Raw genomic sequence first — 13,192 nt, 5'->3', positions numbered from 1 at the left:
TTACAGTTTTCCTGTGGTGTCAGGATATTTTATTGTTGTTGTTTAGTCACTAAGTCATATCTGACTCTTTTGTGACCTCATGGACTGTAGGCCACCAGGCTCCTCTGTCCATGGGATTTCCAAGCAAGAATACTGCAGTAGGTTGCCATTTCCTCCTCCAGGGGATCTTCTTGACTCAGGGATCCAACCTGTGTCTCCTGCATTGGCAGTCACGTTCTTTGCCACTGAGCCACCTGGAAGCCCACTGGGATGTTTTACATACTTGCTAATTGCTTTATCATGTTATTAAATTTTATTTTTTTACATTTCTAAGTATGACCTCTTTGCACACATCTTTTAGAATTCCTTAGATTTCTTTACACTGATTTCTAGTTGGCTCCAATTCTGGATGGCCAACATATATCCAAATATATATGTTCTAGTATGTCCTGGAGTGTTACATGTCTTCAGTGTTAGCTTATGAGCTTTTCCTTCACTGGTATTTTCCTATAATTTACAATGTTTACTAAACTTACCTGTGTGTGCTCAGTCGCATCTGACTCTCTGCAGCCCCATGGACTGTAGCCTGCCAGGCTCCTCTGTCCATGGGATTCTCCAGGCAAAAATACTGGAGTGAGTTGCCATTTCCTGCTCCAGGGAATCTTCCTGACCCAGGGATTGAATCCACATCTCTTGCATCTCCTGCATTGGCAGGCAGATTCTTGACACTAGCTCCACATTTGTTGTTGTTTAGTTGCTCAGTCATGTCCCCGTGGGGACTCTTTGCGACCCCTTGGACTGCAGCATACCAGGTTTCCCTGTCCTTCACTATCTCCTGGAGTTTGCTCAAACTCATGTCCATTGAGTCAAAACTCCACCTGGGAAGCCCTAAACTAAATTTACCCACCAGTTGTATTTAAAGTCAATATTTTGCAACTCTTAGATTTTTTAATTCTGTGACTTATTGTACCTTGACATAATTCAGCTGCTGGAAGGCTGCATGCTGGATTTCATGTAATAATACAGAGTCTGATTCCTATGTACTCTTTGTTCAATTCTCCAGGGAAGTCTAGCACCTAGAAAAGACACTGGCTGTGTAGTGAGTAGGGATAAGGACAAAAGGAATGAGCTGGCGAGGGACATGATGCTATCTGTAGATAAATAATAGCTAGTCAAGAATCCGCCTGCAGTGCAGGAGACCTGGGTTCGATCCCTGGGTTGGGACGATCCCCTGGAGAAGGGAATGGCTATCCACTCCAGTATTCTGGGCTGGAGAATTCTGTGGACTGTATAGTCCATGGGGTTGCAGAGAGTCGGACATGACTGAGGGACTTTCACAATAGGCACCCCAGCCATGGAGGGAGCAGTGTTCTGCTGTGTTCGGGAAGGCTGGCCTCCTCTATTTATAGGATGATGGCCTGTGTTTTTTTCCTGTTACACCAGCTCCAAGGACACATGACTCCCAGATGATTGCAACAGAGAAAGGTTCTGCCAGGGAAGAGTGAGATCAGAATCTGGCCTTGCTCCACCAAGTGAAACACGAGCTCCCCTCTGAAGTTGAATGTAGTCGTTCCCCTTCCCCCATCCTTCTCCCATTATTGCCATGTGATGCTACAGAAACTGCCAGAACCTTGTCTTAGAGACCTGCTGATAGCAGTGCCTGCTGCTCCGTGTGTCCGTCACCTGGGTGGCACCATTTGCAGACACTCGGTGGGACAGAGACGATGGAGAAGTGAACCACCTTCAATGCCAGTGTCTCATGTTTAGTGCCAGGTGTTTGCAATTTAAACTCTGCAGAAGACAGCACCCATGTCCCCTTGAAATGGACCCAGTAAAGCAAGTGTGATGGGAGACCAGGACCATAAACTCAAAGGCCTTCAGGGGCTCGTCAAGTTATTCAAAAACACTGTGTCAATTTACACAAGGCTGTGGGTGAATTCTGGCCTGTGTATCACTTGTTTGAGACTTCAGGTAGGGGGCTGTTATCTGATAGAGAGCAGGGGTAACAAAGAAATTTCACGTTTTAAAAAAATTTTTTTGATTTTTTTGTTCATCATGGATTTTTTTTACATTGATTTTATTTTTGACTACACCTGCAGTGTGCAGGATCTTAAATCCCCAACCAGGGAATGAACACTTTCCCCCTTGTACCTCCCTGGTGTCCTAACCACTGGACCACCAGGGAAGTCCCAGAAACTTTGCTTTTTTATTAAATTTATTTAAATGGAGGGGCACCATACCATGTCCTCTTTCTGTATTGCACAATGGTTAAGATCCCTAGCTTTGGAGCTGGATAGACCAGGGTCCGCATCTTTACCCTGACTTAGAAGCTGGATCATCTTGGGCAGGTAACTTGGTTATTTGAGCTTCAGTTTCCTCATCCTTAATGGGAATAATAGTAATAAAAGCTACCTCTCGGGTGGTGAGGAACAAATGAGGTAGTGCATGTGAAATTCAGAACTGGCCCAGACAGATGGAAGGAGCTCAATAAATGGTAGCTATTATGATTGAAATGCTTCTTACAAATATGCTTTGTTTCTCTCTCCCCACAGCACCCAGTTTGGCCTTCTCTGAGGTCAGCACCAACTAGCCCACCAGACCAAAGGTCAACTGGGGGAATGGCAAAAAAAGAGCAAGCCTTCTGAGAAGAAGGGGTGTTCCTTTTACGCTTGGCTGAGGCAGAGACTCTCTTTGCTGTGTGTCCTGAGTCCATCCATGTAGCAGTTATTTCTGACCCTCTGCCCTCCCAGTCCTCTTCCTGCCTCACTGCTTGGGCAGAGGGCTGAAGATGGAGGGCTCGAAGCCCAGCAAAGAGACTGGACAGCTCTGGAGGAAGACACGCTGATGGGGGGAGCATGGACTTGGTCCCCCTGGAGTGAGACTCTGGCCCTGGGGACCCTGGTCAGCTGCCGCAGTGGCCTCGAGTGTCCCTTCAGGTCAGACCCTCTGCTTGGACGGTGCTCTCTGTGGAAGGTTCCAGAGAAAAATCACAGAGATAAAAACCACCCCAAATGATTCCTTTGGCCAATCCCTAAATAAATGCAGTCTGTGGCAATCACCCTGTGTTTCTACCCTGGCTGAAGGGCATGTGGAGTGCTGGTGAAGAATCTGCAGTTGGGAACTCCTGAAACAACTGAAGTGACTGGAAGAAAGCCCTGCTGTGACTCACACACTGGGGGCCAGTTTGAGGCCTGAGGAATTTTGGGGGGCATGAATGGGTTGGAAGTGGGGTATGAATACATCTCTTCGATGTAACTCAGTGCTTCTTGATGCGGGCTGGGTATCAGAGTGGCTGGTGGCTCTTGGCTGGGCCCCACTAGAGGTCTGGATAGAATATATGGGTGGAGCTGGAGCACTTGTCTTTTTCAAAAGTGACACTCTGGGTCACCAAAGCGGACAGCCACTGATTTAACTCTTGGTCTGAAATGTGAGATTCCTTTCCTTTTGGTTCCTTTACTGTTGTAAGATTTAATAAGGCTAGTTTTTTTTTTTTAAATCCTCTGATTCTGAACTCCTGTTTCTAGTCTGGGCTCAGCTCAGATCTCCTCGTCTTTACTCCCACGTGGCCTGCCTCATGTACTGTGTCCCATTTTCCCCTCTTAGCCATTTAGGGCCTGGATAAGGAGCAGATCTTTTGTGGGTCTCTGATTTCTGATCCAATCTCAAGTTGAGATACTTTTTTTTTTTAGCTGCATCCCACAGCATATGGGATCTTAGTTCCCTGACCAGTGATCGAACCCATGCACCTTGCATTGGAAGTGTGGAGTCTTAACCACTGGACCACCAGGGAAGTCCAAGAGCTACATTTTTGAGTGATTTCCCTAACTCTCCAGATTTCAAGGACCCTCCACGACACACTCATCATTAACTTTCTCTTTTACCAACTGTCCTCTGGTCTCCACTTGGAGGCTTGAAGCCTCTTTTTGTTCAGCCATGGCTAAGAGTCATGAGATGTTTCCTCCTCATTGTTAGCTCTCAATAAGGAGCATGTCAATAATTTACAATATGTGGATGGAAGGCAATATCCTGTCCAAGACATACCAGAGAGGGGGCACATGTTGACATGATGGGGGCCTCTTTCATATACTAAGAGTTCACAGGGAGGAAGTGGTTTCATTTCTGACTTATTAGGCAACATGCTTTCCTGGGCTGAGGGGCCCTTTTCCACTTCCTCAAATATTGTTTTCAAAAAAATATATATATATTGTTTTCATGTGATGACAACCTTCAGGATCCCGAGTGAGGTGGATGGATGGTGATTGTACATCTGTTGTTCTGGGTAGAAAGGAATACTTAGGGTAAGGGCTGAGCGGGCTGGGCAGCTTCTCCATGTGCTCCTCCCTGCAGAGGGCGCTCTGCCCCGGCAAGTGTGCACATACCCCTCCAGGGTTTGACTTGCACACATCAAATTTGAATTCCATTCATTCAAGGTTAAGCTTTCATTCTGAGGAGAAAGAAGAGGAAGTCTACCTCTCTCCCTCAACTCTGCCTCTCCACAAATCTTCCTCTTACACACAGGCATGGAGTCAGGGTTGAGAGCGCAAGTCCACAGCTGTCAAATACAATTTTGCCCCAAACCAGAACAGCCCTGCAGGGGCCCGTGGGAAAGACCTGCCTGCCCCCTACGCCCTTCGCTTAGGGGTGGTTGTCTACTAAATCCAGGACCATGAAGACATATGGTGTAGGGAATGGCTTCTAGGTAAAATAAACCTGGTTTAAATCTTGGCTCTGCCTCTTACTCTCTGTTCAATATGATGAAGTTTATGTCAATTCTTTGAGGCTATTTGCATGATAGAAAATAATCATGGGAACTAAATAAGGTCAATTAGGGGCTAGAGCCTGGTCTGGATCCTCCATCCCCTTCCAATATGTTTTCCCCAGTGGATTTGTCATCTGATGATTCAGTCCACATCTCATTATTTTTATTTCTATGGGCAGGAAGCCCTGCAACCCTAAATATAAAAACTAAGTCCTTCTTCTCATCCAAAGAAAGAGTTAGGAAGCTGAGCTTGGGGAAGGGTTTTGCATAGCTCTGAGGGGTGACATTCTGAAGGGCAAGACGCCTGCTGGAGATGGAGTAAGCTGGATCTCCTTGTAGATCCAAGCAGTTATGTTGCTTGAATTTGCAGTATTTTAAGTCTCTAGAACACCAGATGCTCCCATATTCAAAGGCTTCCAGAAGCAAGCAAACTTTTGCCAACAGAAAGCAGCCTCAGGGTGGAGGGGGTAGGGCCACCCAGGAATGATGGAGAATCTGGCACCATCAGAGTTTGGCTACTGGAATTGAAAACAATTCAGCCTGTCCCCTGGGGACCTGCAGAAGATATGCCTCCTTTAAAAGGCTTCTGCCTTCTGCCAGCCCTTCAGTCTTTGTTTCTCTGCCACCTCACTCTTTCACCTTTTAGCTAGTCTGTGTGCTTACATGTCTACACTGGGAATTTTCTTTATAAAACACCAGCTCTTTGTATGTGTATGTGTGTGTATGTTTGGAAGTGGTCATGCTGCCACTGATTTGGCTCAGTTACTTAGACCTAGAGAACCTTGGGTTGCAAGTTTTGTCCCAACCCAGACCAGTTATCCTCTTACTGAGAATAAACAAAGTTTCTCAGAACTCCTGACCTTCCGTCCTGGCCAGTTGGTTTGCAAATGTGGTTCATTCTTCGTCAAGGGAGATCAGGTGTCCATTACCACTTCTATAAAAACCAACTCTTGAAACATCCCTTCTTCATCAAAAAATAAGGGAACTCGGAATTTTCACAGAAAGCTAAACCCTTTCATATTTCCTAGACGGTGAGAGCAATAGTGATTTACTTTGTCCCAGAACTCCCCAAACCCTTGTCTGAATTCCACATTATATGCTCATGGCCTTCGGACATTGGGCACCATTTTGTCTACCCATCCACACCTCTCATTTTTTCCCCGTGCTCCATATACCTTTGTCTTTTGTGCTTCTGAACCTTTGCTCTTGGTGTTCCCCTGTCTAGAAGTCCCTTTTTTTTTCTTACCTGCCCAAATAAACATTCCTTCAAGAACCTGCTTGAGTCTCGCTCGGGTGATGATCCATTTCTACATGTCTCTACACTTACTGGATTTTATCATCTGATGTTTTCTAATGGTTTCATGGGTGTGGGCTTTATTTTCTCTGAGAGATCTTAAACTCTTTAGAGATCCTGCTTTAGGCCTTTTCTGTGAGTGTTGTAGTATCTGACTCCATGTGGGAAAATCCTTCACTGAATGGAATTCCTAGGGAATGGGGTGGCTGAACCTGGCTCCCAGTCCTGGTTCCACCACACTTTGACTGTGGAAGGTCAGGTTGATGGAGTTTCTGCTCTTTCCCAAGATATGAAATAGATATTCGTTCATGCATTCATTCTCATCATAGCTCAGGGACTAATAGTGGCCTAGCACAAACTAAGAAGAATAAGACAGAACCTCTGTCTTTAAGGAACTACAGTCTAGTTGGGGAGGTAAGATATATAAACAAAAAATGACAATACTCCCTGGGTCAAGCAATCCCAGGGGTACAGTAGATGAGGTAGATGAGAGTTGATACATTCATCTCCCTGTCTAGAAGGTAAACTCTCAAAGAGTGAGTTGTATCTCATCCACTTCTATGTCTCTAGTTTCTAGCCTTGTGCCTGGCACATAGGGGACATTAGATGTTTGAGTCTGTCATATGAAGGAACTGATAAGTGAGTGAGTGGACCGAGGGTCATAGCATCACAGAGAGAAGTATGCAGGTACAACAAGGAAGGGGTTGCTTTGTATCAGATTAAAAAAAATTATTTATTTTTTATTTGTTTATGGCTGCACTGGGTCTTTATTGCTGGGAGCTGGGTCAACTCTCTAGTTGTGACGCATGGGCTGCTCATCATGGTGGCTTCTCTTGTTGCTGAGCACAGACTCTAGAGTGCGCGGGCTTCAGTAGTTGTGGCATTCAAGCTCCAGAGCATGTGTGATTCTGTGGTTGTGGCACATGGGCTTAGTTGCCCCACTGTATGTGGGATCTTCCCGGACCAGAGATCGAATCTGTGTCCCTTACATTTTTGGCAGGCAGATTCTTAATTACTGGACCACCAGGGAAGTCATTTAGTAGATTTTTGAAGAAGGACTAGGAGCTAGCTGAGCAGACAAGGGAGGAAGGGCCTTCCTGGAAGAGGAAACTTAAAAGGTAGAGACACCATGATGTGAAGCTCTTACATGGGGTAAGAGAAACCTCGAACCTCGCCTGGTGCAGAGTGGCTTGGGAAGGGTCGGGGCAAAGAAGAAAGGTGAGTGAAATTGTTATTCCTGAGCAGGCCACTTGGTACTGTACACATTAAATCCTAAGCTTGTTCCTGCTTGCCAGTCCCTTCTTCCCAGCCTCCCATACCTGGCCTCTGCACTGCCTCTTGCTCCTGGGGTGGAAACCTTTTAATATTCATTGAAGGCATTACTTCTTAAACTTTCATGTGCTCAAGAAACATCTAAAGATCTTGTTTAACATGCAGATTCTGATTCTTTGGGTCTGAGGTGGGAGCTGTGACTCTGCATTTCTAAGGAGCTCTCAGGTGAGGCTGAGGATGCTGGTCCAGTAAGGCAGTGGTACCCAGGGAGGCTCTCTGTAGCCTCAACTAAGAATCCCAAAGGCAAAAGGGAACCACCTTCCTTTGGATTATTTGTAACATTCTTCCACCAGTGGGATAAAAAATTGAGTGTTATCTAATCCAGTCTTAGGGATAAATGGCACTGGGTAGAAATGCTGAAAAGAGGGCCTCATTCCCCAAATAGTCCGTCTCCAATAGTGGTGTCTTCGTTTTGCAAATTATTGATTACCTCTTTGAGTTTCTGCTTCCCAGGCTTTTACTGGCTCCTGGGGGAAGGCATACCTTTTTGAAGCAGACAGGCATGTGGAAGCCCGGTTGAGCTGTGGGGAGGCTTGAGGTCTGCTCTCCTCCCAACTCACCCTGCCAGGGTGCCTCTCCCCTGATCCAGTGCCTTTTGACTCTTGGTCCTGGAGAGCTGAATTGGACAAAGCCTACACTGAGTCACAGGCTTGGCTTCTCTTAGCCAAATTCTGGATAGAGGCAAAGAAACTTCTGGATCTGTTTCTCAGATGTCCCCAAAGTAGAAGCTTTTGGACCCAGTGTCAGACCAAGGGAGCTGGGTAAGCAAGCAGCTTCCCTGGGCCTCACGAGCATGCTCAACAGTGTTAAGAAAAAGAAGGAGGCCGGCTACATCAAACCAAAACTCTCTGCCTGACATGTGCCTGGGGCACATGGTGCTGCAGACTGGGACCGGGCTGAGGGGCTGGTGCGGGAGCTGGGCCCCTGGGCTGATGCCAGTGTATCCCTGTGAGCACACCTGAGAGCCAGCCAGTACTGATGGCAGAGGAGGCCTGGGATCTGAGAGTTGTGCCACCAGAAGACCCTTTTCTCCTAGGCTACCCCATCTCTCCTTCTCTGATTTCTCTTCCTTTGGGCTGTGAGCTCTGTGAATGAGCCAGCTAGAGCCAGACTCTGGTGAAGTGAGAGAGGCACTTTGCCGACAGTCTCTGTAAGATCCAGGCACGCATAAGCACCTCTGGTGTGGAGAAGCTCAGAGGTCTTCTCCCCACACCTCTGCCTTCAGCAACTGCCACCCAAATTTGACCCACCTCACTCCTCCTCAACCTAGGACGGCTTCAGCGGCCTGGGCTAGATTTCACTGCCTTCTCGATAATGTGGATGATGTCCCATCCCTCTCCAAATTCACTCATTCATTCATTCAGGATATCCCTGGGCAGCTAGGCAGCACCTGTGTCTCCTCTGAACTGAGCACTATGCTGGCCTCTCATTTGATTCCTTTGTGCCCTGACTCTTTCTGCATTCTGTTACACACACACATACACACACACACACACACACACAGGCATCTTGCTTCATCTATTCTGGTTTTCTCTTCCCTGTGTCTTTAAACAACCCAAGGGAAGTTCTTATGTCGCCTCCCCTTGGTAACAGGTGATGTGGATTACTGGATACATGCAGTGTTTCACACAGACCTCAGCTTGAGTCCTAACTCCAACCCTGTGCTTAACTGTCAATATCATAGGTAACTTGAGTGGGCTCAAGTTAAAGATGGGCTCAATAAAGGACAGAAATGGTAGGGACCTAACAGAAGCAGAAGATATTAAGAAGAGGTGGCAAGAATAAACAGAAGAACTGTACAAAAAAAGATCTTCACGACTCACATAATTACGATGGTGTGATCACTCACCTCGGGCCAGACATCCTGGAATGTGAAGTCAAGTGGACCTTAGGAAGCATCACTATGAACAAAGCTAGTGGAGGTGATGGAATTCCAGTTGAGCTATTTCAAATCCTAAAAGATGATGTTGTGAAAGTGCTGCACTCAATATGCCAGCAAATCTGGAAAACTCAGCAGTGGCCACAGGACTGGAAAAGGTCAGTTTTCATTCCATCCCAAAGAAAGACAATGCCAAAGAATGCTCAAACTACTGCACAATTGCACTCATCTCACACACTAGTAAAGTAATGCTCAAAATTCTCCAAGCCAGGCTTCAGTAATGCGTGAAAAGCAAGAGAGTTCCAGAAAAACATCTGTTTCTGCTTTATTGACTATGCCAAAGCCATTGACTGTGTGGATCACAATAAACTGTGGAAAATTCTGAAAGAGATGGAATACCAGACCACATGACTTGCCTCTTGAGAAACCTGTATGCAGGTCAGGAAGCAACAGAACTGGACATGGAACAACAGACTGGTTCCAAATCGGGAAAGGAGCACATCGAGGCTGTATATTGTCACCCTGCATATTTAGCTTATATGCAGAGTACATCATGAGAAACGCTGGGCTGGAAGAAGCACAAGCTGGAATCAAGATTGATGGGAAAAATATCAATAGCCTCAGATATGCAGATGACACCACCCTTATGGCAGAAAGTGAAGAAGAACTAAAGAGTCTCTTGATGAAAGTGAAAGAGGAGAGTGAAAAAGCTGGCTTAAAGCTCAACATTCAGAAAACCAAGATCATGGCATCTGGTCCCATCACTTCATGGGAAATAGATGGGGAAACAGTGGAAACAGTGTCAGACTTTATTTTTGGGGGCTCCAAAATCACTGCTGATGGTGATTGCAGCCATGAAATTAAAAGACGCTTACTCCTTGGAAGGAAGGTTATGACCAACTTAGACAGCATATCAAAAAGCAGAGACATTACTTTGTCAACAAAGGTCCATCTAGTCAAGGCTATGGTTTTTCCAGTAGTCATGTATGGATGTGAGAGTTGAACTATAAAGAAAGCTGAGCACCGAAGAATTGATGCTTTTGAACTGTGGTGTTTGAGAAGACTCTTGAGAGTCCCTTGGACTGCAAGGAGATCCAACCAGTCCATCCTAAAGGAGATCAGTCCTGGGTGTTCATTGCAAGGACTGATGTTGAAACTGCAACTCCAGTACTTTGGCCACCTGATGCGAAGAGCTGACTCATTTGAAAAGACCCTGATGCTGGGAAAGATTGAGGGCAGGAGAAGGGGACAACAGAGGATGAGATGGTTGGATGGCATCACCGATTCAATGGACACGAGTTTGGGTAAACTCTGGGAGTTGGTGATGGACAGGGAGGCGTGGTGTGATGCGGTTCATGGGGTCGTGAACAGTCGGACACGACTGAGCGACTGAACTGAACTGGAGTGGGTTAGGCCCTGTCGTCCTCTGTTTCTTCATTGCAATTAACAAAAAGAAAGAGAAAAGGATGAATTGAGCGAGTAGCATTGACACATATAACTACTTATCTCAGGTGGCCTCGGCCTGCAATTGCTTGGAGGGAGGCTTGGGTTCCCAGCCAGAGAGTGAGGCCAGATTGTGGTGGTGAGTGCACCAGATCCTGGCCATTAGACCAGTGGTCAGTGACAAGGGCCCTGGCCCTTTGGCTTTGCAGAAAAGAATTTCCACAAAGACAGAAAGTAGTGAAGCAAGTATTTATTAAGAGGAAAAAGAGTACAGGACATGTTCATAGACACACATGCAAACTCAGAGGGAAAGTCCTTGAATTGCACTCCCATGGCAGTTAAAATCACTTACATGGGGCATTTCTTCCTGTTTTCCTTTGGCTAATCATTTTGATTTGCCTGATTCACAATTTATATTTGGTATATCTCAGGATCCTTCCATGTATGTACAGGCATCTCTTAGCCAAGATGAATTCTACCGCAAAGGCCTGTGGGTAGTATATCCCTTGACATCACTCCTCCTTTATCCTCCAAGGAGCCTTTCTGTGCACATGTGGTCGGGGAGGTCTCTTGACTTCAAGAATGAGAAATATGTGGTCTAGGCAGGGCTCAGCCTCCTCCCTTAATTGTCCTGTTCTTATATTATATTAGGGCTTCCCTAGTGGCTCAGATGGTAAAGAATCTGCCTACAATGCAGGAGACCCAGGTTGGATCCCTGGGTTGAGAAGACCCCCTGGAAAAGGTAATGGCTACCCACTCCAGTATTCTCGCCTGGGGAACTCCATGAACTGAGGAGCCTGGCGGGCTACAATATTATATCATTATTATTGTTGTTGTAACTATTGAACAACAGCATATAGTTATAATTCACTCATATAATTATTCATATATATTGTGAATATTATATGACTATATGATCATATATTATTCATAATTCATATAATTATCGAACAACAACAATTATTGATGTTGTGTTAGTCACTCAGTCATGTCCAACTCTTTGCACCCCCATGGACTGTAGCCCACCAGACTCTTCTGTCCTTGGGATTCCACAGGTGAGAATACTGGAGCGGGTAGCCATTCCCTTCTCCAGGGGATCTTCTCACCCCAGGGATCTAACCTGGGTCTCCTGCACTGCAGGCAGATTCTTTACTGTCTGAGCCACCAGGGAATTATATTATTAATATATATGTATATATTATATTATTATTCCACAGGGAATGAATCTCCAATTGCTTTACCCTGGGGACAGCATCTATCTCTTGTTTCACTACCGTGTGTAAAATAGATCGCTAGTGGGAAGCTGCTGTATAACACAGGGAGCTGAAGTGCTCGGTGCTCTGTGATGACCTAGAGGGGTGAGATGGGGGAGGTGGGAGGGAGGCTCAAGAGGGAGAGGATATTTGTATATACTGATTCATGTTGTTGTACGGCAGAAATGAACACAACATTGTGAAGAAATTATACTCCAATTAAAAAATAAACTTAAAAAAGGGAGAAGAAATCACTTCTTCCAGGCTTATAATGAGGTAGAGACTTGTTCAGACTTGGTACAGAGTTAACGCTCTAAGATGCAAGGGCCTCCCTCTTGGTTCTTCAGCGGCCCATCACGAGTGCATGTGGTGGCGGCATGAGAATCTATGTTCTCCTCAAATGGAAGAGTGGGTACTACCCCCCAAGTTCTCTTACTTGTGATTTTAGCTTATTTTCTTCTTCTTTTTTTCAAAGGAAGTATTTTCCAACATACACAACAGAAGAGTGAACATATAGTAAACCTTTGCATCCATCACTAGTTTCAATAGTCAGCAACTACTACATCTCCTGTGTCACTGACCTCCCCCCATAAATTTTTTGCTTGGAATATTTTAAAGCAAATTTCATCCATCTTATCATTTCAGCTATAAACATTCCAGTGCATATAACAGAAAAAATGTTAAAGAACAAAACCACAATTTTTTTTTATTATACCCCCCAAATGAAGTATTCTTCATTAATGTAATCTAACACCCAGTCCGTATTTGTTTTCTCCCCAGTGATCTGAACAATGTCTTTTTACTATTGATTTGATTGAATCAAGATTCCCCAAAAGTTTACATTACATTTGATTATAAGGTCTCTTAGACATTTTACACCAATCTGCTGTTCTGTTTTCAGTGAAAATGCTAGAAAAATGAGGAAGTTCTTATTTCCTGAAAATCTCCCAGCCTACTTCCTGAACCAATTCCAAGTAAACAGAAATTATCAACTCCTTTTTTGAGTGTTTTTAAATGACAAAAAAGAATTCATCCCTCAGCAGCTTTGAGATAAACGGGTTCCTCAAACAACTTTCAAACCCCAACAATCATCCCAGTGAAGAAGAAAGGCAGGCCATGCTTCAGTGCTGCTGTTGGAGGGACTTTTTTCTTTGCAGAAAGACTTTTTTATGCCCTCCCACCTGCCTTTCGAAATCCACCAACCACAAAATTTACTCCATCCACTTTTTTCTCTCTCCCTTCCACACTCCCTC

At 45.2% G+C, this 13,192-nt stretch overlaps 1 protein-coding gene across 2 annotated transcripts in view; it reads left to right on the top strand.

Annotated features, from left to right (window-relative positions):
• JAML (junction adhesion molecule like) overlaps window positions 1–3,037 on the top strand; it is a 29,033-nt gene extending 25,996 nt beyond the window's left edge. For both annotated transcript variants that reach the window (XM_081541078.1, XM_081541079.1), the window contains one exon: window positions 2,532–3,037. In XM_081541078.1, the coding sequence (XP_081397204.1) occupies window positions 2,532–2,624 (93 nt within the window). In that variant the 3' untranslated portion in view covers window positions 2,625–3,037. The remainder of the gene's footprint in view (window positions 1–2,531) is intronic.
• The last annotated feature ends 10,155 nt before the right edge of the window (window positions 3,038–13,192 follow it).

Source organism: Giraffa tippelskirchi, chromosome 11, assembly GCF_054371585.1.
Source record: "Giraffa tippelskirchi isolate mGirTip1 chromosome 11, T2T-mGirTip1v1.2.pri, whole genome shotgun sequence".
In the NCBI taxonomy this organism is placed as follows: Eukaryota; Metazoa; Chordata; class Mammalia; order Artiodactyla; family Giraffidae; genus Giraffa; species Giraffa tippelskirchi.
This window is presented reverse-complemented; position numbering and strand designations above follow the sequence as displayed.